Consider the following 26907-nt stretch of genomic DNA (forward strand, 5'->3'; position numbering starts at 1 on the left):
TGTAGCAGCAAGTGCTGATGTAGAAGCTGCAGCAAGTTATCCAGAAGACCTAGCTAAGATCACTGATGAAGGCAGCCATACTAAACTACAGATTTTCAATGTAGATGATATACCCTCCTATTGAAAGATGTCATGTAGGACTTTCCGAGCTAGAGAGGAGAAGTCAATGCCTAGCTTTAAAGCTTCAAAGGACAGATGGACTCTTGTTAGGGACTAATGGAGACTAACTTTCAGCTGAAGCCAAGGCTCATATACTATTCTGAAAATCCTAGGGCCCTTAAAGAATTATGCTAAATCTAATGCTAAATCTGCTTGTGCTGTATAAATGTAACAACAAAGCTTGGATTTTACAGCATGGTTTACTGAATGTTTTAAGCCCACTGTTGAGGCCTACTGCTCAGAAAAAAAGATCCTTGAGAAATATTACTGCTCACTGACAATGCACCTGGTCACCCTAGAGCTCTGATGAGATGTACAAGGAGATGGATGTTGTTTTTCTGCCTGCTAACACAACACGCATTCTTCAGCCCACGGATCAAGGAGTCATTTTGACTTTTAAGTCTTATCGTTTAAGAAATACATTTCGTAAGATTATAGCTCCATAGCTAGTGATTACTCTTGTGAATCCAGGCAAATTAAATTTAAAAACCCCTGGAGAGGATTCACCATTCTAGATGCCATTAGGAACATTTGTGATTCATGATAAGTCAAAAATCAACATGAACAGGAATGTGGAAGTAGTTGATTCAATCCTCATTGATGACTTTGAGGGATTCAAGGCTTCCATGGAGAAAGGAATTGCAGATGTGGTGGAAACAGCAGGAGAATTAGAATTAGAAGTGGAGCCGGGCGCGGTGGCTCACGCCTGTAATCCCAGCACTTTGGAAAGCTGAGGCGGGCAGATCACCTGAGGTCGGAAGTTCAAGACCAGCCTGACCAACATGAAGAAATCCCATCTCTACTAAAAATACAGAACTAGCCGGGCATGGTGGCACATGCCTGTAATCCCAGCTACTTGGGAGGCTGAGGCAGGAGACTCACTTGAAACTGGGAGGCGGAGGTTGTGGTGAGCTGAGATTGCGCCGGTGAGCCGAGATTGCGCCATTGCACTCCAGCCTGGGTAACAAGAGCGAAACTCCATGTCAAAAAAAAAAAAAAAAAAATTAGAAGTGGAGCCTGAAGATGTGACTGAATTCCTGCAATCTCATGATAAAACTTGAATGAATGAGGAACTGCTTCTTATGGATGAGCAAAAAAAGTGATTCTTGAAATGGAATGTATTCCCAGTGAAGATGCTGTCAACACTGTTGAAATTACAATGAAGGATTTAGAAGATTTTATAAACTTAGTTGATAAAGCAGCATCAGAAGATTGACTGCAATTTAGAAAGAAGTTCTATGGTGGGTAAAATGTTATGAAACAGCATCACATGCTACAGGGAAATCTTCTATGAAACAAGAGTCCACTGATGTGGCAAACTTTATTGTTGTCTTAAGAAATTTCCACAGCCACTCCAACCTTTAGCAACTATCACCTGATCAGTCAGCAGCTATCAACACAGTGGCAAGACCCTCCACTAGCCAAAAGATTACGACTCTAAAGGCTCAGATGACTGTTAGTACTGTGAGCAATGAAGTGCTTTTTAATTAAGATATGTACTTTTTTTAGACAATGCTATTGCACACTTGAGTATAGTGTAAACACAACTTTTAAATGTAATAGGGAAACAAAAAAATTGCGTGACTTACTTTCTTGTGACATTTACTTTATTGGGGTGGTCGGGAACTGAACCCACAGTATCTTTGAGGTATGCCTGTATTAAGAGAAGTCCATTCACAGGATGTGTTCCCTCAATTTGTGGTATGAAAACTTAAAAAGACACAGTGATCAGCTGGAGTGTATTTACAAAGACATGGCTGAGAAAACTGGAGGTGTTTGATTCGGAGAATTAAGATGTTAGTTGGTTCATGACAGTGTTGAGAGGAACACCGGGGCCAGTGAGCATTATCATTAGAGCCATTCTGTTCAACCAGAAGGTTCCAAGACCTAAACAGGACCGTAAGACGATACTGGACATTGTAAGAGAGGAGAACTCTGTCTTCAGATTGTGTTGCAGAAGAATATGCAGCCACTCAGAGCATTTAAGGAGAGTTGGTTAAACTACTAATGTGGGAACAATAGTCAGCCAGAAGTGCCAAAGAGATAATAACAGCTACAACCATCTGGTTGTTAATAACAAATTTGTAAAAATACACATAAGTATGTAGAAAACTGCACAGCAGTGACTCGTTCTCTGTGAAATATGACACGCAAGGGGTTCCCCTAATTAGGAAACTTTAGACTGTAACACATAAAGTCCATTCTGACCCTTAGAGTCTGTGATTTCATTGTATTAATAGCCAAGCTAATCAATTCTGCTTCAGCATAGCATTCAAGGTTCAGATTGTTTTGAATTACAATGCATAAATGATGTCTCCTCTGCTCTCATGGTGTATGTTAGAACCTGTAAGATGCAATCCTATACTGCCATGGAGTTAAATCCTTTAATAGTACCTGATTAAAAATTTTCCTCTCTTTCACTGTTCATCACTTGGGTAGGAGTAGAGGTGTCTGTGTGAAAATGAGGCTAATATGTATTCCAGAAAGCTCAAAGAGAATAGGAATAACTCAAAATATGTGATGATTCATTGTGGAAAGTCATTTTTTTAAAAACAGAAATGCTCCTATAAAGTCAGTAATATGGTCTAATCATACTTCCTGCCATGATCTGTGTTCACTATCTACTGGTAGGATGGAATATACTTACTCAATTTCCATGTCTTCACACTCATTCTTTGCCTTAATGATAAAGAAACTGACTTAAAAATAGAGCCTAAGAAACAGATAAAAACCTGTCATTGGGAAGCTCAGAATCGTAGAAAAGGAAGAATCTAGAATAAATAGAAAAGAGAGGCTGGGTGCAGTGGCTCACACCTGTAATCCAGAACTCTGAAAGGCCAAGGTGGAAGGACCACTTGAGCCCAGGAGTTCAAGACCAGCCTGGCCAACATAGTGAGACCCTGTCTCTAATTAAGTAGGAAAGGGAAAAGAATAGGGAGCAGAGAGGGAACATGGGCTAAATGGAAAAGGATGCTAATTTCAATTATTTTGATACCTAAGCTGGGAGGCAGTTTACAGAATACAGTTCTTTTCACATGTCTGAGATGGGAATCTGTTACATGTGAAGCTTCCAGTCAGTGGCAGATGCTGTCAAGGAAAGACGCTGGACTGGACTTGCTTGCTGTGAGCCATGTTTTATCAGGAATATGTGAATGAGTTTCCCTGCTCTATCGGCTTCTTTGGGCTTCACGCAGTCCAGTCACCACTCTTCTTAGAAGAGGTGGTGGAACTGTGGGGCCCTCTTCCTATCTTCAGTCTCTTGCCAGGGCCTTGCACTGGAGGCATCCCGGAGGAACTGGAAGCTCAGGAAGCCAGAGGACACCAGCTGAGGGACACAGAAGGCAGAGGATGGGGTGGGCAGGGGCTAAGTGCAGAGTCACCAGTTCATTTCCTAGATGGATGGGGAGAACAGTGGCAAAGGCAGTGAGTCATTGTGGTATCAATTTCCTTTTCTGTAAACTGTCAATACTAAAACTCCTCTCCCTATATAAAAAAATACCAGTGTGAATCAAATGGAGTTATGCCTGAATGTTTGTAAAAACTTCCCACAATGCTACGTATCTGTCATTTTTTTTCAGTTGTTTACATATTTGCTATTTGGGAGAGAGTTTTCAGGAGAGAAAAAAGCATGATCTAAAGGAATGGATAAAATACTAACTTTAAGAGAGAGAATAATTTTGTTCAGCTTCTTCTTCGATGTGCCACGTGGACATTTTTTAAAACTGATAGACTATATAATGATTAAGTGGTGATGCTGATTATGAGAAAGACTACTAGATCACTGTGTTCCCAACATTTTAAAAACTCAAATACTTCATTGGTTTCTCAAGTTTCTCTCTTTCTCAAGAGAGAGAGAATACATTCCGCCTAGAAGGAGGGAACTGGACTTGAGAGGTACACAGGATGAATGAGTACGAAAGGCTCCCGAGGTAAGTGGCTGGTGCTTTATGGACTCCCACTGGCTCACAGGTGAGAAGCCCTGCAGAGCGGTACCTGTATGTGTCCTCCGGTGAGCCTTCAGGTGAGAACTTTTTGTGTACACTTTGTTGCATCCCTCAAAATCACATCTGTGGATACGCCGTTTTCTGGAGTCTGGGGATTCAGACCGTCTCTGGCGTCTTGTGCTCTCAATACTAAATGGTGAAATTGAACTGGAAAGAGAAAAAGTGGAGTTACATGGTGAGATGCACAGCACCCCATTTTGGTTCTAGTGGCATGGGAACATTGTCTCAGACACTACAGCTTCACAGACTCAAGGCCACCATGACCATAGTTCTTGCTACCACTTTCTTGGGCAGATCTCACTTTTCGAATCCTGAAAGGCGGGCAGCATGAGTTATTTCTGGCAAAACACTCCAAGGGAGAGAAAGACATGCTTAAAACAACAATAACAAAAACTGAAAGTAAATGAAAGCAGTGGTAGGTGAGTATTTCCTCATTATCAGAAGAAACAATCTGGTAGGGGTAAATTACCATCTCACAGTTCTGAATTTCTGAATATCCTGATAGAGAAGATTTTAAGAAGCCTTTCTATAGACAAATGACAAAATGATACATTTAATAAGTAACAAGAGGGTCTGCACTGCATGTGACAACATAGAAACTCCTGTAAAATCACAAGGTACATTTCTAAACAAGTGAGGTCAGGCTGAAAGAAATGACATCAGTAACATGAATCATGACAAGCTATTTCTGTTTGGTGAAATGCACGTGACATTTAACTTGTCTAGTTGGAGTTTCTTTGTGGTGAGGAATAACGTGCATTGTTTTTAAAGATTAGCTGTACCACCATTATAAAAAAAAGTTTTAACTAAGAAATTTGGCCCTAACTTGCATACTGTTTAATCTGAATGCCCCAGTAGAAAAACAGGATTAGTTTATAATGTCAGGTAATTGACTAACATGTACTTAAAAAAATCTTAATCTCTTTTGATTGAGACAGAAATAATATGACTCATCTTTTTTAGTACCATGACTTTCTTTAAAATTACAGTGAAACATGATAAAAAAGCAGTCACTCATATTTCTACTCTACAAAATGTACTACAGTTAATATTTTGACATATTTTCTTCCAGCTTGTTCACATGTTTATGCTTTTAAAAATTAGTTTTTATTGGTAAATCACCTCTTTTAAAAGTTGAACATTACTGATAAAGATCAATTCCCCCCTTGTTTTCCACCATTATCCTGGTCCTTTCTCCTCCTTCCAGGGAAGAGCCTCTATCCTGAGTTTTCTTTACCTCTTTCCAATTCTTTTAAATTATATTTACCTATACATATCTGCATCTACAAACATTCATTTTTTTGTGTGTTTTTTAAGTCATATGAATAATATAATGCTGTTTATATCATTCTGCAAATTGTTTTGTTCCTATTTTTTTATTCAACATTTAACATTTGAGATTCATCCATGTTGATATAAATGCCATAATTCATTTATTTGAAGTGCTATATACTTATAACTTACCAATTTTAAGATCTATTTTTAAAAATATTTTAACCATCTCCAAAATCAGAATGCTTCTTAAAATTGATGGCTTATTACAGTTTTACTGGCATAACTTTTTTATTAGTGGTACATAAAGTAATGGTGCATTTTACAATTGATGACATTTTAACTTAGATCGCGGGTCAGTGAACTTTTGCTGTAAAGGGCTAGATAGTAAATATTTTATTTCAACACTGAGGGCCACACAGTCTTATGTTGTAACCAATCAATTCTACAACTGTATCATGAAAGCAGCTATAGGTTATACATAAACAAATGAATGTGGTTATGTTCCAATGAAACTTTGTTTACAGAAACAGTGGGCTGGCCAGGCACAGTGGCTCAAGCCTGTAATCCCAGCACTTTGGGAAGCTGAGGCAGGAGAACTGCTTGAGCCCAAGAATCTGAGACCAACCTGGGCAAGGAGAGACCCTATCTCTACAAAACAAATAAAGAAACCAAAAAACAGTGGGCTGTATTCTGTTCTTGAGCTGTAGCTTGCCGACTATGGAATTAGATGAAACATGGCGGGAGTCCAGTGAATATTCATTGCCATTTCCCAAGTGATGGACATATAGACTACTTGTAATTTGCAGTTTTATATTGCTCCAGTGAATTTTTTCTGAAAGTCTCTTTCTGCACACGTGTCTTCAGATTTCAGCGTACCTTCTCCCTTTTACTAATAAATTAGGCAGACAAAGCTTTATGTTAGGTAAGGTCAAATATAAACAACATTTATCTACCTGTGTCTCAAACAGTTTTATGCAAGATCTACAATAGTAGAATGAAAGAACATATGGTATGTATGGCCAAGCCACTTTTTTCAGCTTTCTTATCAATGTGGATTTGTGGTTTTCCACATAATTGACTCACAGTTGCAGGGATTGGAGTCTATCGTGAAAGGAGTCAAAACAGGGTGACTCGCCTGCCTCATGTAAGAACAGCTGTAGTTACTCCTGACAAGGTATATTTTTATCACTGGGTTTGATTCCCATGAACAAGTAAGACCATGTGGTGATAACAGAGCAACAGTAATTCATTTCTGGAATATGTAGTTATGAAAATAAATATTGATCTTGGCACTTCCTTTTTTTTTCCTGAAAAAAAGGAAGTCATTCATAGTGTTGTACAATGTTTAACATCTTTTAAAAGTGAGAAAATGATAGAGTATTTGTTTTCTGCAAGTTATAACTTAAAGTCTATAAGAACACTTTGTTTTGTGTAATATTTTCTACATATGAATATAAAGAAGTCTAAATGTAACTATGCATAAACACACACATACAGGTTTTTGCTGAGTTCCATTGATTTTAGCTATTTATCTTGCTATCTGTATATAGGGAGAAAAGTAAAAAAAAGAAAAACCAACCAAAGAAACCCTGAAATCAGAATTCAGTCAATAATGAATGTTTCTTTAGGGACCAATGAAGTAATCCTGCAACACAGCGCATCAACTGCTTAAATATACGGCAGGCAGAGAAACAAAAACAAAGGCTACAGAAGGCCATGAAATTGCTTCACTGTGAGTTCTGAATTTATATCAAAATGAAGACAAGCGGATTGTCTACAGGACCTCAGCCCTGGTTTTCCTCATTCTAAAGTGAAACGTGGGCCAGGTGCGGTGGCTCATGCCTGTAATCCCAGCACTTAGGGAAGCCGACGCAGGGGGATCGCTTAGCTCAGGAGCTCAAGACCAGCCTGGGCAACATGGTGAAACTCCGTCTCTACCAAAACATACAAAAATTAGCTGGGCGTGGTGGCTTACGCCAGTAATCCCAGCACTTTGTGAAGCTGATATAGGTAGATCCCTTGAGCTCAGGAGTTCAAGACCAGCCAGGGCAACATGGTGAAACCCTGTCTCTACAAAAACATACAAAAATTAGCTGGTCGTGGTGGCATGTGCCTGTAGTCCCAGCTACTTGGGAGGCTGAGGTGAGAGGATTGCTTAGGCCGGGGAGGTGGAGGTTGCAGTGAGCCAAGATCACACCACTGCACTCCAATCTGGGTGAAAGAGCGAGACCTGTCTCAAAAAAAGAGTTAACTGAAATGTTTTAGAACATTATGAAGAACAAATACCTAAAGGTATCTGTACAATAAAAATAATTTTTAAAAAGGATATACGCAATAAATAGTTGTACCCAGTAAAGCTGGCTTTCAAATGACATTCAATGGGTAGATTTTCTCCTTGGTTCCCCTTTCTAAATGGCAGAGATATCTTCAGATGTCAAAGAATCCTTGGCTAAGCTATGCCTTTCAGAACTGCTGATTTGATCTTTTTGTAGAAAGGTAGCAAGGTAAGTGAAGCTGAGGTAACAGGGAACCAGAAGTGCAGAAGAACCTGAAGAACACAGGAAGGTGACAGGACAGTCCAAGCTCCAAGAGCGCTGCTGTTGTGTTGGGATCCCCAGCACACATCCACAGTCGGCGGGCACTGCAAGTGGACGACAACCGTGGACTGGGGGTTTGTCTGAACCAAGTCCATGGCTGGAAAGGTGACAGTCGAGTTACTGGTACCAAGTAATTTTGTATTTCCAGAACCTAGGACATTGTGGGCATTCAAAAAAAACAAAAGTTTGCTAAATAGAATAAATGAATGCATTAAGCCTGGTATTCCTAATTTTTAATTTTATAAGTAATTTATTAATTCTTAATTGGTTAATTAATTCTTACTAGGATACTTTGATTCCAAGTCTTCAGACAATGGGCACTCAATTCCACACTCCTACACCCATTTCCCTGAGGTTTTTTTTTTTTGAGATAGGGTCTTGCTCTGTCATCTAGACTGGTGGCCTAGGTGGCATGATCATAGCTCACTGTAATCTTGAACTCCTGGACTCTAGTGATCCTCCCCCTCAGCCTCCTGAGTAGCTAGGATTACAGTTACATGCCACCATGCCTGGCTAATGTTTTAATTTTTTGTGGAGACGGGGTTTTGTTATGTTGCCCAGGCTTATCTTGAACTCCTGGCTTCAAGTGATCCTGCCTTAGTCTCTGAAAGTGCTGGGATTACAGACATAAACCACCATGCCCAGCCAAGTTTCATATTTTCAATGCTACACAAAGTGGCTAGTGAATATCTGGGAATCTGGGTAACCATTAAAAACACATAGATATAAATGTCTTAATTATTTCCTCTAAGTTCAAGAGCAGTGTGTTCTAAAGTATTGCTTACAATTAAATTCCTCAGTGGGAGGCCACTGATAAATGTGTAGGATGCTGGTGAGTGAAACACCAAAAGTCTTTCTTTTGACCCTAATAGGCATTTAGGTAAGTTGGAAAAAGTGAGAGAAAGACCCTTACTCCTGGCAATATTATCTTGCCCCATCTCACTCGGGGGCTGTCCATAAGAAGGGATGTTAGGTAACAGAACAGCTGGGTGTTTTCACTCTGCCTTACCTATGCTTTCTGAGCAACATGCCCTTCAGAAGGCACTTGAAGAATCCTCACAGGCATGCAACCTGACTTCTGTGCTTCAAAAACTGGCCTTATTATAAAGAATGGGAATGTGCAAGTAACTACTGCATACACCATTAGAGCATTCTTTGCATAATCATTAGTAATAAGCTTGGTATGATGAAAATGGTTGAGGTAAAACACTTGTAACTGTGTTCCCAAATTCCATACTAAATACATCTGTACAGCCCCAAAGAATAATAACTAAAGACCCACTTCTTTCCCCAGAAGGTTAGACCATTTAGAGTAGTGAATGAACGCCTGAGGGGGCCGCACAGGTACCACGTTGTAATAATTAGATCTAGAGAGAACAAATGAGTGAATCATGACTTTGGTTGCACAATAGTCCCACTTGGAATGGCAAGTTAAATTAGAATTAAACCCAGAGAGGCTCAAAAAGTCACATCCAAGAACAGCTCTATTTAAATGGAAGGCACCGCATGGTTGCCATGAAAGAAATTAGGGATAACTGTAATCAGCCGGTAATAAAAGACCATTCGTCATGTGTGACCTTAGCATGATGAGATGTCCTTCACTGAAATCGGAGTTTTTACAGGAGTTAAAAAAAAATTAAAAAGGCCAGGACAATCTTTCAAGCCTGGAAAGAAGACATACACATCCCAGATTTAAAAACCAAAGCAGAAAACACTGGAATTGAAGGAGCTTTAGTAAATTCACACACGCAATCACAACAGAATTCCAAGGGGCACAGCTGAGGATAACAATGATATTTACAGAATGCTTACTGGGTGTCAGGCACTGAACTAAATGCCTTAAGCTTCAGAGCAACTCTCTGAGGTTGACACTACTATCCCTGTACACTGTACACCAAAACTCAGACCTGACTGGTTGATTCCAGAACTCAATTTTAATTACAATGTTATGCTTATTCAGATGAAGATACAGGTATTACAAACCAACATATGATAAAAGGGGAAAAAGCAACAAAATATCTGTAGCATTTAAATTTCCCCTTTAACCCAATTATATAAAACAACAGCACATGTAAGTGTTATTGAATATAGCCTGCAATGATAATACATACACTTTTCTCTGGAGAACTTTAAAAAGGTAAACCGTTCTGTAAGTACTGTCAGATGGGCATTCAGTATACTTACTATTAATCTACCAAAGAAAGTATTTTCTTTTCTCTCTTTTCATCTTTTTTTTTTTAAAAAGAGACAAGAACTCATTCTGTTGCCCAAGCTGCAGTGCAGTGGTATAATCATAGCTCACTGGAGCCTCAAACTCCTGGGCTCAAATGATCCTGCCTCAGCCTCCTGGGAGCTAGGACTACAGGTGCATGCCACCATGCCTAGTTAATTTTTTTTTTTTTTTTTTGGTAGAGAAAGGGTCTTGCTGTGTTGTGCTAGCCTGTCTTGAACTCCTGGCCTCAAGTGATCCTCCCACTTCGGCCTCCCAGAGTGTTGGGATTATAGGTATGAGCCACTATGCCTACCCAGTACATATTTTCTTAAAGTTGTTACAAACTATGTATTTCCAAGGGAAATGTTTTTTAAAGGCTGAGTTTGGCAGTGGTATATGATCATGTCTTCCTTGACCATTAATGCCACAAAATTAGTCCCTTCCCTGTCATTCCACTTTATTTACAATTGTACCAAAAAGAATTGAGTTGGTTGCACGATAGAATTACCTTAAGGGAAGTGGGAGCATTCAGTTTACAAAGTATATTTTGTACTGTTTCTAAGGTTTCATATGATTTAAAATAAGACATTGAACATCACCTACAGAATTCTGAATTAACTTCTGCCACAGAATACCTGTAGGTAGAACCACTTCTTTGTTAGTGAATCAAACACCACCCTGGGAATGAACCATCAAGACCACAAGCAGAGCAAGAGTGGATGAGACTTTCAGTTAACCAGGATTTACATAAATCTCAGTAAGACAGATTCTATTCACATGAACGAGCCAGATATCTGCATTTCTTTGTAGGCTTTACCTTAACCAGCAGATGGCTCTCAGAGGCAGGAATCTTCATATTTATCTTCCATACTACAACAGACTCTAGTGCCTGTCAAGCCACGTCAATGTCTCCCCTATGATATTAATTAGGGAAAAAGCGCTCTTTAGATACATTTACTACCAAATCCCCAGCAGCTACATTCGAGGTGGAGCAGATTCACTGGCATCAAGTTCCTCTCTCACTCCTGTCTGTAGCATTTCACAGAAAACTACTTTTGAACAGATTGAAATTGCAAGATTAGTAGTTGCCACCCTTTTCAGAAGCTGTGACTGAGACATTATATCATGTTCTAATTTGGATTCAATAAAAACGTTTTCACAAAATGTATAAATCAAGAGAAATACATTTGCTAAAATGCGTCAAAAAGCTCAATCTTAGCATCTATTCAAACTAGCGTTTGGCAAGTTTTCCATATGAACAGAATGCCTCTAAAATGCATATTTAATTATTGTTTTACTTTAATAAACCAAGTTTCCTACTAAACTAATTAAAAGATAATGGTTTACAAATGAGCCTTTTGGGGGCCCAAGGGGTGCCCTGGGGATGGATTCACAGTATTTCATGATTTTACTTAAATATAACAGCAGCCACTAAGTATTTTTCCACATCACTTTCTAGACCATTAAAAAACTTAAAAGTATTACAAGCTTTCTGTTCTTTTTGTTTCAATATATTTCAGCAAGCAAGATCATAAGCTGTATTAGGCAAAATGTTTAAAGAGAATCAAAGTAGAAAAAAACGAATCATTAACAGTGTGTTCTGGTTGGCTACATTATCAAACTTTTATGATGAAATTAGACTACAAGTTGAAAGAGGATTGTTGGTTAACAAAAAAATGCCTATTTCAGATATACAGTGTCTATTCTAAATAGCTACCCTGTGGGGAATGTCTTATGCATTGCAAAGACTTTACCCCATGAAATCAATTAATAATGTAGGATGAAACGAGGGTTCTAAAACAGGTGTGGATTTCTGGATTATACTAGACATGCCCACTGAATGGAAGACACATAACATACTTAAATATTTAGAGGGATTTTCCCACAGAATTTCTTCAGAAAATATCAGGGTTTAAATCATGTTTTATGCCAGAAGCGATAGCTTGGTGGATTACACAAACCTTAAAAAAAACTTTCTAGGTCAGAATAGGATTAATTATTTTAATCGGAATGCCTTAAGGGTAAGCCCTGCCCTCCTCATTCTGGCATGGGCCCAACCCATGCCCTATTGCTTTATGAGAACAGCACTTTATCTTATCCATGTGGCTCTTGAACACATCTGATTTTGGGACTCTCTAGAATCATGCTAAATTTTAAAAATAAGTTATCCTTATTTGACTACAGTTAAACTGTAAGCTACTCAAGAGTGAAGAGAGTCTTATACATGTCTATTTATGTGACCGACAAACATGAAGAAAAGCTCATCATCACTGGTCATCAGAGAAATGCAAATCAAAACCACAATGAGACACCATCTCACACCAGTTAGAATGGCGATCATTAAAAAGTCAGGAAACAACAGATGCTGGAGAGGATGAGGAGAAATAGGAACACTTTACACTGTTGGTGGGAGTGCAAATTAGTTCAACCATCGTGGAAGACAGAGTGGTGATTACTCAAGGATCTAGAACCAGAATTACCATTTGAGCCAGCAATACCATTTCTGGGTATATACCCAAAGGATTATAAATCATTCTATTATAAAGATACATGCACACGTATGTTTACTGCAGCACTATTTACAATAGCAGAGACTTGGAACCAACCCAAATGCCCACCAATGATAGACTGGAAAAAGAAAATGTGGCACATATACACCAGGGAATACTATGCAGCCATAAAAAAATGAGTTCATGTCCTTTGCAGGGACATGGGTGAAGCTATAAACCATCATTCTCAGCAAACTAACACAGGAACAGAAAACTGAACACCGCATGTTCTCACTCATAAGTGGGAGTTGAACAATGAGAACACATGGACACAGGGAGGGGAACATCACACCTGGGGCCTGATGTAGTACTTAAGCTAACATGAATTACTGAAAGTTTTTATTGCTTGGGTAGGATTATATAAATCAGACCAAGTAGAACTCATTGGTAGTTTTCCACTTGAGTTTGTGTTACCAAAATGACTGTCTGAGGCCACATGTAGGGGTTTTTCTCATCATAAGATGTCCAGATATTTGAATTCTGGAGGAAAACAAAAATCTTCCCACCTGAGACAGATAATATTTTACCCGCTTTTGATTTTGTTCCTGAAAATTTTCCTTACTCTTTGAATACTCTGTGAAATTAACACTGGAAAAGTAGAGAGGTATACCAATATGACTCAAATTCATATCTTAAAGACATTTAGAAGATGAGAAAACTAAGGCTCAGAAAGATTAGACTAATTACTGCTCGAAGCTCACACAGTTAAACAGGGGCAGTTAGAGCTAAACAGTGGGTTTCTTAACCCCTAGAGCTAAGACTTTTCCACTTTCCAATGATGTTGTAGAAACATCTGTGTGGTACTTTTACTTAGTAGGAAAGAAAATCTGCTTGGCAACACTGATATTCTTTCTTTTTACATCAGATAGTTAGAACTACACACTTACCCTATTTCCTTTTTTTTGCTTTGGCTGCTAGAAAAGTCAGATACAATAGTCTAGGATTTGTTGTGCTTATTTGCCACTCTAATTATAAGATTTGAAACACAAAACTACAAGGTTTTAATTTTATATCGTATTTTTTTATTTTTTTTGAGACAGAGTCTTGCTCTGTTGCCAAGCTAGAAGTGCAGTGGTGCAATCTCAGCTCACTGCAACCTCCACCTCCTGGGTTCAAGCTATTCTCCTGACTCAGTATCCTGAGTAGCTGGGACTACAGGCACCCGCCACCATGCCCAGCTAATTTTTGTATGTTTAGTAGAGACGGGGTTTCACCATGTTCGCCAGGATGGTCTTGATCTCTTGACCTCGTGATCTGCCTGCCTCGGCCTCCCAAAGTGCTGGGATTACAGGCGTGAGCCATCATGCCCGGCCAGTAATGTTTTAAATGTAGGTATTATGAAATATTTTCTGAACTAAGGAAATTTTAAATGATAAACAAGAAAACAAAAACAAAAAAATAGAATATGCTGCTCTTTAAAATGGAGAAAACTATGTGATAGTCGAACCTGGGTTTTAATTTGAAGACTTCTAAAGTTCTGTGATCAATAAGCTCATATTATCTTTAAGGAAAAAAAAAGACAAAATAAGGATTTTCATTTTTGTGGTGGAAGCTCCTTGTACTAATAGCCTCATTCTCTTGGTCAAATATCACTATTCCATTTATAGGACTTAACATGCTAATTAAAATAACATAGGACTTGTAGTCTGAAAATACAGACATGAATTACAGCTATTATAACTTGTTAGCTATGGTATCTTGGGCATTTAAACTCTTGGATTTTCAGATTCCCATATTTCAAATTTTATTTATTTATTTATTTATTTTTTGAGATGGAGTTTCACTCTTGTTGCCCAGGCTGGAGTGCAATGGTGCTATCTCGGCTCACTGCAACCTCCACCTCCCGGGTTCAAGCGATTCTCCTGCCTCAGCCTCCCAAGTAGCTGGGGTTACAGGCATGCGCCACCATGCCCAGCTAATTTTGTATTGTTTTTAGTAGAGATGGGGTTTCTCCATGACTTCCCAACCTCAGGTGATCCGCCTGCCTCGGCCTGCCAAAGTGCTGGGATTACAGGCGTGAGTAACCGTGCCCGGCTTCAAGTGGGTTTTTAATAGTAATTACTGAATGGAGTTTTCATGAAGATTAGTTTAGAGTAAGGTAAAGCTGACCCAATGTCCCATACATCCCCAACACTAATTAATATTATGTTCCTTCTTTCTTTTGTGGCTAATAACTTTACTCACACATCATAAAAGTCATCCTTATAAAGTGTACAATTCAGTGGCATTCAGTACACTCATACTGTTATACAATCATTACTTCTGACTCCAAAACATTTTCATCACCCCAAAAGAAAACCCCATACTCATTAGCATCCATTCTGCCTTCCTTCTAGTCCTTGGCAAGGACTAATCTACTTTCTATGAATTTGTCTATTCTGGACATTTAATAGAAATGGCATCATATAATACACGGCCTTTTGTGTCTGCCTTCTTTCACTGAGCATAAAGTCATCAGGGCTCATCCACGTTGTAGCATGCATCAATACTTCACTCATTTTATAGTCAAATAATATTCTATTTATGGATAGATTACATTTGCTTTACGGACATCACATTTAGTTTATTTAGTTGATGGACATTTGGGTTGATTCCACTTTTTGGCTATTATGAATAACACTGCTATAAACATTGTGAACAGTTTTTGTGTAGACATATGTTTTCAGATCTCTTGGTTACATACCTAAGAGTAGAATTATTAGGTCATATGATAATTCTATGCTTAGCATTTTGAGGAATTGCCAGACTATTTTCTAAAGTGGTTGTACCATTTTATAATTTAACCAGTATTGTGAGAAAGATCCAATTTTTCCACATCCTCACCAACACATAATGTCAGTGTTTTTAATTTCCGCAATCCTAGAGGTTGTAAAGTTGTGCCTCATTGTAGTTTTGATGAGCATTTCCCTAATGACTAATGATGTTGAGAAGTTTTTCCTGTGCTCATGGGCCATTTGTATACCTTCTCTGGAGAAATGTTTGACCATTTGCAAATTGTTTTGTTTTTTTATTGTTGAGTTGTAAGATTTCTTTATATATTCTGGATGCAAGTCCCTTATCAGATATATGATTCTCAAATATTTTGAAGTTTGATTTAGTTCACTTTATTATTTTTTGTGATATATATTTGGTGCTGTAAGATGGCTTGGACTAACATAAAGTCTCAAAGATTTACTCCTATGTTTTAAGACTTTTATAGCTTTGACTCTTACATTTAGATACATGATCAATTGTGAGTTCATTTTTGTGTATGGTTTAAGAAAGGAAGGAGTCCAATTTCATTCTTTTGCATGGGGATATTCAGTTGTCCCAGCAACATTTGTTGAAAAGATTATTCTTTCCTCAGTGAATTGTCTTGACACCACTGACAAAACCAATTTACCATAAATGTAAGGGTTGATTCCTGGACTCTTACTTCTATTCCATAGATTTGTCTATGTATAATTATCCCAGTACCACAATGTCTTAATTTTATAGCTTTAGGATCAGTTTTTAAATTGGAAAACATTAGTCCTCCAAATTTATTCTCCCCTCTCAGACTGTTTTCACGTAAAATTTAGAACTATCTCATCAATTTCTTTCTTTTTTTTTTTTTTTGAGATGGAGTCTCACTCTGTGGCGCAGGCTGCAGTACAGTGGCGTGATCTTGGCTCACTGCAACCTCTGTCTCCCGGGTTCAAGTGATTCTCCTGCCTCGGTCTCCTGAGTAGCTGGGATTACAGATGTGCACCACCATGCCTGGCTAATTTTTGTATTTTAGTAGAGACAAGGTTTCACCATGTTGGCCAGGCTGGTTTCGTACTCCTGACCTCAGGTGATCCACCCGCCTTGGCCTCCCAAAGTGCTGGGATTACAGGCGTGTGCCACCGTGGCCAGCCACCATCAATTTCTGTAAAAGAAAATGCAGCTGAAATTTGGAAGAAAACCAAATTGTAGACTGCTGCCATCTTACCAACATTATGTCTTTCAAACCATGAATATAGGACATCTTTCCGTTTAATTAAAAAAAATTTTTTTAACCATGTTTTGTAGTTTTCAATGTTCAAATCTTACATATCTTTTGTTAAATATGTTCATAGGTATTTTCTTCTTTTTCATGCTATTGTAAATGAAATCATTTTCTTAAATTAATTTTTAAATTGTCCACTGTTAGTATATAGAAATACAATTAATGTTTGTTTATTCATCTTGTGTCCTGTAACCTTGTTAAACTCATTTATTAGTTCTAATACTTTTTGGGAGGCGCCCTTTAGATTTCCTATATACAAGATCATGTCAACTGCAAATAGAGATAGCTTTACTTCTTCCTTTCCAATCTATATTTCTTTTTCTTAATTGCCTCAGCTAGAATGTTGAGTGAAAGTCTTGTATGGACATCCTTGTCTTGTTACTGATCTTAGGGTTAGGTGCTCAGTCTTCTACCATTAAGTACGTTAGATATGAGTTTTTCATAGATGCACTTTATCTGAGGATACTGCCACCTATTCCTAGTGTACTGAGTGTTTTCATTACAAAAGGATGTTGGATTTTGTCGAATGCCTTTTCTGTGTCTATCAAGATAAACGTGGTTTTCTCTATTAATGTGGTGTATTATATTGATTTCCACATGTCAAATCAGCCTCGTTTCTGGAGTAAGTCCCCCTTCTCATGGTATGTAATCCTTTTTATATGTTGCTGGACTCAGTTTGCTTGTTAATTTGTTGAAGGCTTTTGAGTCTCCACCCATAAGGGATATTGGCATGTAGTTTTCTTGTGAGGTCTTTGTCTGGTTTTGGTATTAGGATAATGCTGGTATCAAAGAATAAGTTAGCAAGAGTTCTGGGCTCCTCATTAACTTTGGGCTTCATGGCACCATGTTTACACTAAGATCCATTCCTTACAATGTCAACTGTTCCCATTTGCTGATATTTGTAACCTCAGTTTTGCTTTTAGTCCACTTTGGCAGAGTTGCTCTTTATGATATTTTTATGCTATTAGCCCTGCTCTTACCTAGAACTTTTCATATCACTAAAGTTTCATGGCCATGATGTCCACTGAATGCACAGACCTGGCCCATCCCTATTCACCTATGAAGAAAGATCAAACAAGAACTTTGCAAGTTTTAAAGTATCATGCGTTATTTACTCTCCTAGATTCACTCTTCTGCATTATTGGCAACACACTGTCTAAAGTTCTCAGGATCTGAGCATACTGCTAGGTATTTCTGTTCAAATCTCAATGTGAACTGTACTGTTTACAATACTCTCAGTGTATACTGTAAAATACTGCATGGTATAATAATGGCTTCTATAGCACCAAATATAAGCTTAGAAGATTGTCAGAAAAAGTACTTGACAGCAGGCAGGGTAGATACTGTTACTGGCAATCATACAGCTGAGAAATAGGTGAGGAAAGCACAGCCTGGAGTGGTTAATTGCTAAGGAATGATAAACCTGAGAGCTCTTGTCTCTACTCCTCTTTCTACATTTCATCTTTCCAAAATCTTAAAAATGTCAAGATGATAATGTTAAATCTCCTGTACCATATTTATTGATGATTAAATATTATATGCACTGTTGGTTTTTTTTTTAACTTGGCTTTTTCCTGCTGAGAAAATCAGTAAGATGAGAGTAGTAGATTAGTAGCAGTCAGCTGTGTAGGTATTTTTCATCTTAACAGCAGTGACTCAATAAAATAAAATAACAATTATTTTCTGTAAGTTCACCATAGGGAAGCAAGTGAACATGCAAAGGCATCCTTAGCAAGTTGATAATCTAGTAAAGTGTAGAACGTGGACATCTCTCTACCACAAATGCATGAAAAATGACTCAAATCTTTGCTCAAATCTATGACATGTGGAAGTATAAAGCCTCCTCCTCAGCCCCCTCCAGGATGTACATACATTTCTGGGACTTTAGTTCTCAGAACGACCTTGGCCTCTAGCATCAAGTTAGCACCTTCTTCAAGAGCACCTTCTTCAAAAACTACATAAACCCATCTGAGGGTCTAGTAAGCCCCCTCTCCAAAGACAGATGCCGAGGGACTCCTGGAGCTTCACTGTCTTTGCCTGGTGCTCCTTCTATCTGTAAAATGCTCTTGACTGCCTCTGTGCCGCTCACTGGTCTCACCCAACCTCAGGCTCTTTGCATCTTGCTGGAGAGCTCTCAGCTCTCTTCTCTGATTTCTTACTCCACCCCCATCTCAACTGTACGCAAAAGAAAAACAACAGCTTCATTCCCTTGGCACAAGTATAACAGCTTTGCCCTCCAAAAACCTTGGTGGCAGGTGATATCCAGGTCCCTGGCTAGGAAATACGGGCAGGGCTCAGCTCATAGTTTACCTCCAAGCCTTTCAGAGGGCACGTTTTCCACACCAAGAATTTTGTTCTGGAGAAGTCTGGTGCCAGCTACTAAGATGACAAAAACTCCCCCCAACTTATTATATATGTAAATCATAATTATACAGGGCAAAAAATGATATGTGATAAAGAGAGGTGTAATGAAGTGTTATGGGAGTCAAGGGAGGGGATGTCTGATTCTGTTTGGAAAGTCAGGGCAAGCTTAATAGAGGACACCAACAAATAAGTCTTGAAGAATACTGGTATGCGGATGTGTCGGTAGTAAAGAGAAGGCAGAAGAGAGAATTTACAATTATGGAGATAAAATAGCTCACAGTTAATCTTAATACCAGATTGTCTAACAAACAGGGTTCCTAATGGGTGGGTGGGCAGGAGAGGATGATATAGGGCAGACAGGATGACCAGGGCCACGTATGACAGACTGAATGTTTCCTTACAAGAACTTCAATGTGTAGGTCCTGGAAGTGCCATGATTTTGTTTTGTTCTGTTTTGTTTCTTTAGATTTAGAAGGAAAATTCTGGCTTATGAGAGTAAGCTTCCATGGTGAGAAGGTGATTAAAGCCAAGGCCTTTATCAATCACTGAGCTATTTATTGCCATCACTCAAGTAAGTGGAGTCTACCTGAACCAAAGTAGTGTCTTTAAATATGAAATCAGAGAGGACCAATTCCAAGGAATTTCAGAAGTAGAACAGTCAGTTCTTGGTAACTGATTGGATAATGGGGGATAAGGGAGAGAGAGGAGTGAATGGTGTCCCCAGCAGCTGAGCACGGATGGCCAGGATAACATCATTAGCCAACCCGGAGTCCACAGGAAAAGTGCCAAGATAAAAGCTAATGATTAAAATTAATCTATATGTAAACAATACATTTATGTTTAAATGACAACAGAGTAGCGCTTTCTTTTCATTTGCTAGACAAGTAATAATTAAAAAGATAGTAGAAACTAGGTAATAAGGAAGTATTTCCAGAAATAACTTAAATGGATTTTATAAAAGAAAGCTCATAAAATAAACTTAATGGTAATGGAATTTCATTAAATCTTGTCCAATGTGTAATTCTAAAGGCCAGGTCCGTGGTAGAGGAAATCAGACAAAAAAAAAAAAAAAAAGCATAGTTTTTGTTTATTCAGTCAATTAACATTCATTAAATTCTTTTAGGGATATTACTAAGTTTATAGTTGGCAGTTTACATATTTGATGACCTAGGTGATTGCTTTTTTGATTGTTTTTAATTATAGGAGTTTGTTTTTCCGGACCTCAAAGAGATGCACTTAAGTGGAGAGAAGGACAAATGGATGAAAGAAACAAGTTCTAAAGCACAAACTGTGGCCTTAGGCAGCCTGCTGAGTGTTTTACATACTAGAATAGCTTGAAAGAGTGAAGGGACTGAAAGATGTGAGTTCAGGACTATCAGAGGAAGAATCTTACCAATGCATTTTTAGCTATGTCTTAGAGAAATTTAACACCTTTCCTAAGCTTTGGTTTCTTTTCCTATAAAACAATAGCATCTATACTTTGTGGGGTTATAAAAGGAATTAGGGTTATGAAAATAAAATACTTTGCGTAAGGAGGTAAATATTGGGAAATGACTGCAGTAACTGCTGTTTCACTTTGTGTTAACTGTAATTATTAACCTTTTTTTTTTTGAGAGGGAGTTTCGCTCTTGTTGCCCAGGTTGGAGTGCAGTGGCGTGATCTTGACTCACTGCAACCTCCACCTCCTGGGTTCAAGTGATTCTCCTGTCTTAGCCTCCTGAGTAGCAAGGATTACAGGCACCCACCACCACATCTGGCTAATTTTTTTTTTTTGTATTTTTAGTAGAGACGGGGTTTCACCATGTTGGCCATGCTGGTCGCAAACTCCTGACCTCAGGTGATCCATCCGCCTTGGCCCTCGCAAAGTGCTGGGATTACAGGCATGAGCCACGGTGCCTAGCTGTTTAACCCCATTTCACAGATGAGAAATCTGGGGTTCAGTCAAGTTAAGTAACTCACCCAAGAACACAGATAATAAGCAGTAAGAGCTGCCTTTTTGGTACTTGTTATTCCAAGCACCTGAAACAGTGGCTGGCAGAGGAGTTGCTCAATAGATAGTTGCCTAATATTAAGGAAAAGCATCTCACATCACACATCTACATACCCCCTTCCCTCTTGACCTCTCAATGTTGGAGGTTCCCTGAGCTCAGTCCTCCAGCCGTTTCTCCTTTCTGTTTCAACTCTTCCTTGAGTGATCTTGCTCATTCCCATGTTTCGCATGGTGTGTTTCATATACCTTTTTGTATGTCACTCAAATCTATTTCAAACTCCCCCTTCCCTGAGCTCCAGACTCGTATATCTTTTCGACCTTCCACTTGTGTGTCAAGCAGATAACTCTAACTTAACATGCCCAAAGCTGAACTAGTGATGCTTTTCCCCAAACCCACTCCTTTCCCAGTTTTCCCTATCTCAGGAAATAACCACTTCTCTCCTGGCAGTTCAGAACAAAAACAGGGGTCCCTCATGATTATTCTCTTCTATAGCTTATACAGGACCTACAGGCTCAGCTTCTAAAACGTATCTCAAATTTGAATACTTCGATCTTCACTGCCATACTCATCTCTTATCTGGCTACCTGCTATAGGATCTAACTGGAATCCCTGCTCCCACACCCTTACTCCTTCCCCCCAGTCTTTTTTAATTGTAATGAAATATACATAGCATGAAATTTACCCCTTTAACTGTTTTTAAGTGTACAATTCAGTGGCACCAAGTACATTTACACTGTTGCGTAACCATCACCAATATTTACATGTAGAACTTCTTCATCATCCTAACAGAAACTCTGTTTCCATTATATATTAACTCCCTGTCCCCTCCCTTCCTTTAGCCCTGGTAACCTCTACTATATTTTCTGTCTCTATGAATTTGCCTACTTTAGGTGCCTCATATAAGTAGAATCATACAATATTCATCTTTTTATGCCTGTTTGTCTTATTTCACTTGGCATAAAGTTTTCAAGATTCATCCACATTGTAGCATGTATCAGAATTTCATTGCTTTCTAATGCTGACACACACACACGCACAATCATACACACACATGCACACTCACACACACACGTTATCCTTATTCATGGATGACAGATGGGCATCTAGGTTGTCTCTATCTTTTGGCTATTGTGAATAATGTTGTTATGACCAGTATCTGTTTGAGTCCCTGCTTCCAATTTTTTTTATACCCAGAAATGGAATTGCTGGATTACTTGCAATTGTATGTTTAACTTTTTAAGGAATCACCAAACTGCTGTGCATGGCTGCTGCACCCTTTTACATTCCCACAAGCAAAGCACAAGGGTTCCAATTTTTCTATACCCTCACTAACGCTTGTTAGTTTCCTCTTTATTAATAGCCATCCTAACAGCTGTGAAGTGGTCTCTCATAGTCTTCTCAATAAAACAAATAATGTCCTTTCAAAACCCCAGTGGTCTCCTATTTCACTTAGAACAAAGCTTAAAGTCTTTATCATCACCTACAAGGCTCTCTAGGAATCCTGAGACCTCTTCATTCTGTTGAGCGTCCTCTGCTCCAGCCACAAGGGCCTCCTAACTGTTCTGGAACATGTCAAATCCATTTCAACTCGGTGCCTTCACTCTTGCTATTCTTCTGCTTAGAATAGTTTCTCATCATTATCACACGGCTTTGGCCTAATTCATGTCTCTGATCAAATGTCACTTCTTCAGACATGTTCACACGTTTAGATGTCACATCTGAAGATGTTCTTCAGAGAGGACATTCCTAGCACCCAATCTAGATAGCCTCTCCTGACCCCTGCACCACAGCTTCTCACTGTCTATTGCTTGCTTTGCTTCATATACCTTATCATTCTTAATATTATATGGCATATTTATTTGTTCATAATCCATCTCTCTCAGCAGAATGTAAGTTTTATGTGGTTGGGGTACTTTTTATTCATTTTTGTGTCCCAAATACCTAAAACAGTGCCAAGCAAATTTAAGTACTAATTATTAAAGGCAGGCAAGGTTATCTATTTATAGAGGCTTAATAGTTTGAGATTTTTATGGTAAAGAATCTTAATCTACTTATTTTTATAACTTTCGTAACAGATCGCAAAAGATTCTTTGATATCTGAAAATATTTTTAAAATGTCTTTTCTTCCTTTTTTTTTGTGGGGGGGAACATGATTTTGCTATTATCTATTAGTCAGTTAAGGAAAGAAACATCCACTGATATTCTGAATAATAGCAATAATATCATTAAGCATTTACTTGTGCCCTGCACTGTGCTATGAAGTTAATATACATTATGTCTGATTTTCACAAAATTATATTGAGTGTTTTCACTTTGCAGATAAGAAAACTAAGGCTCGCAAAAGGTACACTGCCCAAGATGACATAGCAAGTAAGTGGCAGGTCAGGAATTCCAATCAGGCACTGTCTGACTCCAAAGGTTATTGCTTATTCCACACACCATTCTGCCAGAAGTAATACTCAACAGTTTGCAGGCCACAGAGAATTATATCCCACAATCTCTCCCTTAAGGACCATGCTGGCTGGGCATGGTGACTTACACCTGTAATCTCAGCATTTTGGGAGGCCAAGGCGGGAGGATCACTTGAGCCTAGTAGTTCAAGACCAGCCTGGGCAACATAGCAAGTTCTCACCTCTACTATTAAAAAAAAAAAAAAAAAAAAGCCAGGTATTGTGACACATGCCTGTGGTCCCAGTAACTTGGGAGGCTGAGGCAGGAAGGTCGTTTGAGCCCAGGGAGTTCAAGGCTGCAGTGAGCTATGATTGTGGCAAGACCCTGTCTCAAAAGAAAGGGAACATGCTGTTTACTTAGTAGTATGAGAAAGCACTTATCCACATGTAATTTAAAAGATATCAATCAATACAATGGACAACAAAAGTTGGTGCCTCCATTATGTTCATGGTAATTACAGGGATTTTGAGGAAGATGTCACCCCTAGGGGCTCTGGTGGTCAGGAAGTCATCCTGGAGGGAGTGGGACTTGAGCTAGGTCGTGTCAAGTGGGAATGAGCTGAGCGAGGCACGCAGGAGGTGAAGAGGGTCACTCCAGCTGGGGGAACCACCTGAGCATTGGCCTAAAAACAAAAAGGAGTGAGCAGCATTTGGGTCAAAAAAGTGTAAATTGATCCACTTGGAATTCACAGCTTACTTCTGGAGGAGTTTGAGGAAAAGGAAGAATGGTAGCTCATCTTTATCAAGCACTTAGTAAATGATATCAAGCACGGTCTATTTGCTATATAAGTATTATGTATTTAATCTGCAGAACAGCTCTATGAGATTGATACTACTGAGTTACCCATGTCACATAAAAACTGAGTCTAAGGGAGAGTCGAGGGTGCACAGTGAGAGATAAGGATGCATAGGCCAACTGGGTCAAGATTTTGAATGCTGCGACCAAGTACTTGTCTTTGCCCTGTATGCACTGATTTTCTTTCTTTTTTTTTTAACCTGCTTGAAGTTTTACCATGTTTTAATAATAACCAGTTGTACTATCCAGGTATGACATTAAAATTCTACCAGCTCCTCTCTCACCTATGCTATCCTGAGTAACATGGATCTAAGTATGCTTGCATCAAGATGAATCTCCTAGTCTCCACTCATTCTAGACTGTCACTCCTAAACCCTACTAATTGAAATTCCTTAGTTTATGCCTCTAACTCACCTCTTGGTTCCTCCATTCAAGGACTTATCTTCCAGCCATCAAAATCCACATAATGTAATTCATTTGTAGAGAAAATGACTGTGGAGTTTGAGAACTGTTTCATAGATGAATGACATTAATTAAGGATATCATCTCTAGAAAGCCTGGAGTTTCTGTAAATTATAAACTATTCATCTCAATTCAGAGAGTTAATTATCAACCTAATAAATATTTGATTCTTCCAGCTACCTATATAAACTATAGTATTTTAAAACTGTCTGACTCCAAGAGTCAGTAAAATAATTCCTATACTAGAAAAGTCACCATTTTATACTTTCTCCCCCATTACTTCTCATAATTTCCATACGATTACCTAGTATCAGGTGATATGTGTCTGCATATTAAAGATCATATTGTCAAGCAGGAACTTTATATATCACCAAGCATTTGCTGTGCTTATGTAACAGGTAATGCGCAAATGCACTCATGATGCATATTTTGGCTTCCAAATAACAACCCAGAGTCTGGTTGTCAGATGGGTTGCTGCCATGCAGGGTTAATGGGGTATGTTGTGGTCAAGTGTTCAAACATGTTTAACATCATCAGTGCAAGTTCAGGTTTATTTAAAGGGCAGGTAAGGTAGAAAAATGGAGTACTGATGCTCACTCTGAAAGAGAATGACCAAAACAAAACCCAGGGGAAAATTACATACTAATAAATATACTCCAACATATATTATGGTTTCTAGCTTTTATTCAAAAAATTTAGAGCCATAAATGAAACGTTTTCTTAATTTGCAGTTCTCTTCATTATATACCAACTTCAAAAATACATTGTGGTTCTGATGAAAAAGAGTACGTACCAGTGGATTTCTGAGATTTCTCTCCCTACTTTCCAATCAATGCAATTTATTTTTTTCTTCTTTCTTCTTACTAGATTACCTGAGGGCAACTTCTGAGGCCTTGATTCAAAAAGCTAATGTGCTCAGAAGCCTAACAAGTCACTACGGAGCTTAATGTATTAAATGTGTTATTGGCAATGCAGGGGAATTCTATTAATTTTATATTTTATATCCTGCCCTTTCTTCAGCTACAACTGTAGCCTTTCTTTGAGTCACAAATTAAAAAGAATTTTATCCGGAATCAGATTTATTTATTCTTCAATTTTACTTCACTAGTTACTAAGAGGCCTTTTCTTAACATTCTTCAAGGGTCCTTACAAATGAGTGTCAACAACGGGAAAGTGTTATTTTCGTGTAACCCTGGATAAGTCATTTAGCAGCCCCGGATTCCAGTTTCTTCATCTGTAAAATAAGACAGTGGAACTAAATACTCTTTCCTGCCCTTTCAGATCCTATGATGCTGTGATTCTAGTATACTAAAATGTTTTAGACAAACACTGAAGTTAGATTTATCATAAAATACCTGTGAATCAGATATGAGGTACATACTAATTAGAATTTAATTTTCCTTGATTACTGGGCAATTAAAATATACTTTAATATAGAACAGCAAGGCTCTGACATTTTCTAATCCCATGCATGAATATTATGGATATGTGGAAATATACGAAACTGTCTCATTTAGGTATATCTAAAAGCTGATTTTCACAGCAAGAAGATTAGCTAAACAGTATGTACACTATCAATGAGAACTAATTAAGCATTTTCTTTAGAAAAAAATTCTCTCAGAGGCTTTCTGAAGAAGACTAGATTGGCCAATTGCACTTTGGCACTAATACGTGACTGTAAACCAACAACATCAAAATATGTGAACATTACATTCTGGCAGATGTGAGAAACAGCTTAATAATTAAAATCAACATTGTTTAACTTCCTTAAATCCACTTCATTCAACACACACACACACACATATGTATAGACACATTTTTTTGAGACAGAGTCTTGCTCTGTCACCCAGGCTGGAGTGCAGTGGCATGATCTCAGCTAACTGCAACCTCCACCTCCAGGGTTCAAGTGATTCTTCCGCCTCAGCCTCCCAAGTAGCTGGGATTACAGGTGCCCACCGCCACAGCCGGCTAAATTTTTTTTTTTTTTTGTATTTTTAGTAGAGAGGGTTTCACAATGTTGGTCAGGCTGGTCTCAAACT

At 38.5% G+C, this 26907-nt stretch overlaps 1 protein-coding gene across 12 annotated transcripts in view; it reads right to left on the reverse strand.

Moving 5' to 3' along the window:
- KLF12 (KLF transcription factor 12) overlaps nt 1-26907 on the reverse strand; it is a 458192-nt gene that overhangs the window by 25152 nt on the left and 406133 nt on the right. For 10 of the 12 annotated variants that reach the window (XM_063650933.1, XM_054446219.2, XM_054446213.2 and 7 more), the window contains one exon: nt 4153-4310. In XM_063650933.1, the coding sequence (XP_063507003.1) occupies nt 4153-4310 (158 nt within the window). Of the gene's footprint in view, nt 1-1041; nt 3551-4152; nt 4311-26907 lie in introns of those variants that run through there. The other 2 variants (XR_010123592.1, XM_063650935.1) reach the window with 2 other exon arrangements.

Source organism: Pongo pygmaeus, chromosome 14 (genome assembly GCF_028885625.2).
Source record: "Pongo pygmaeus isolate AG05252 chromosome 14, NHGRI_mPonPyg2-v2.0_pri, whole genome shotgun sequence".
Taxonomy (NCBI): domain Eukaryota; kingdom Metazoa; phylum Chordata; class Mammalia; order Primates; family Hominidae; genus Pongo; species Pongo pygmaeus.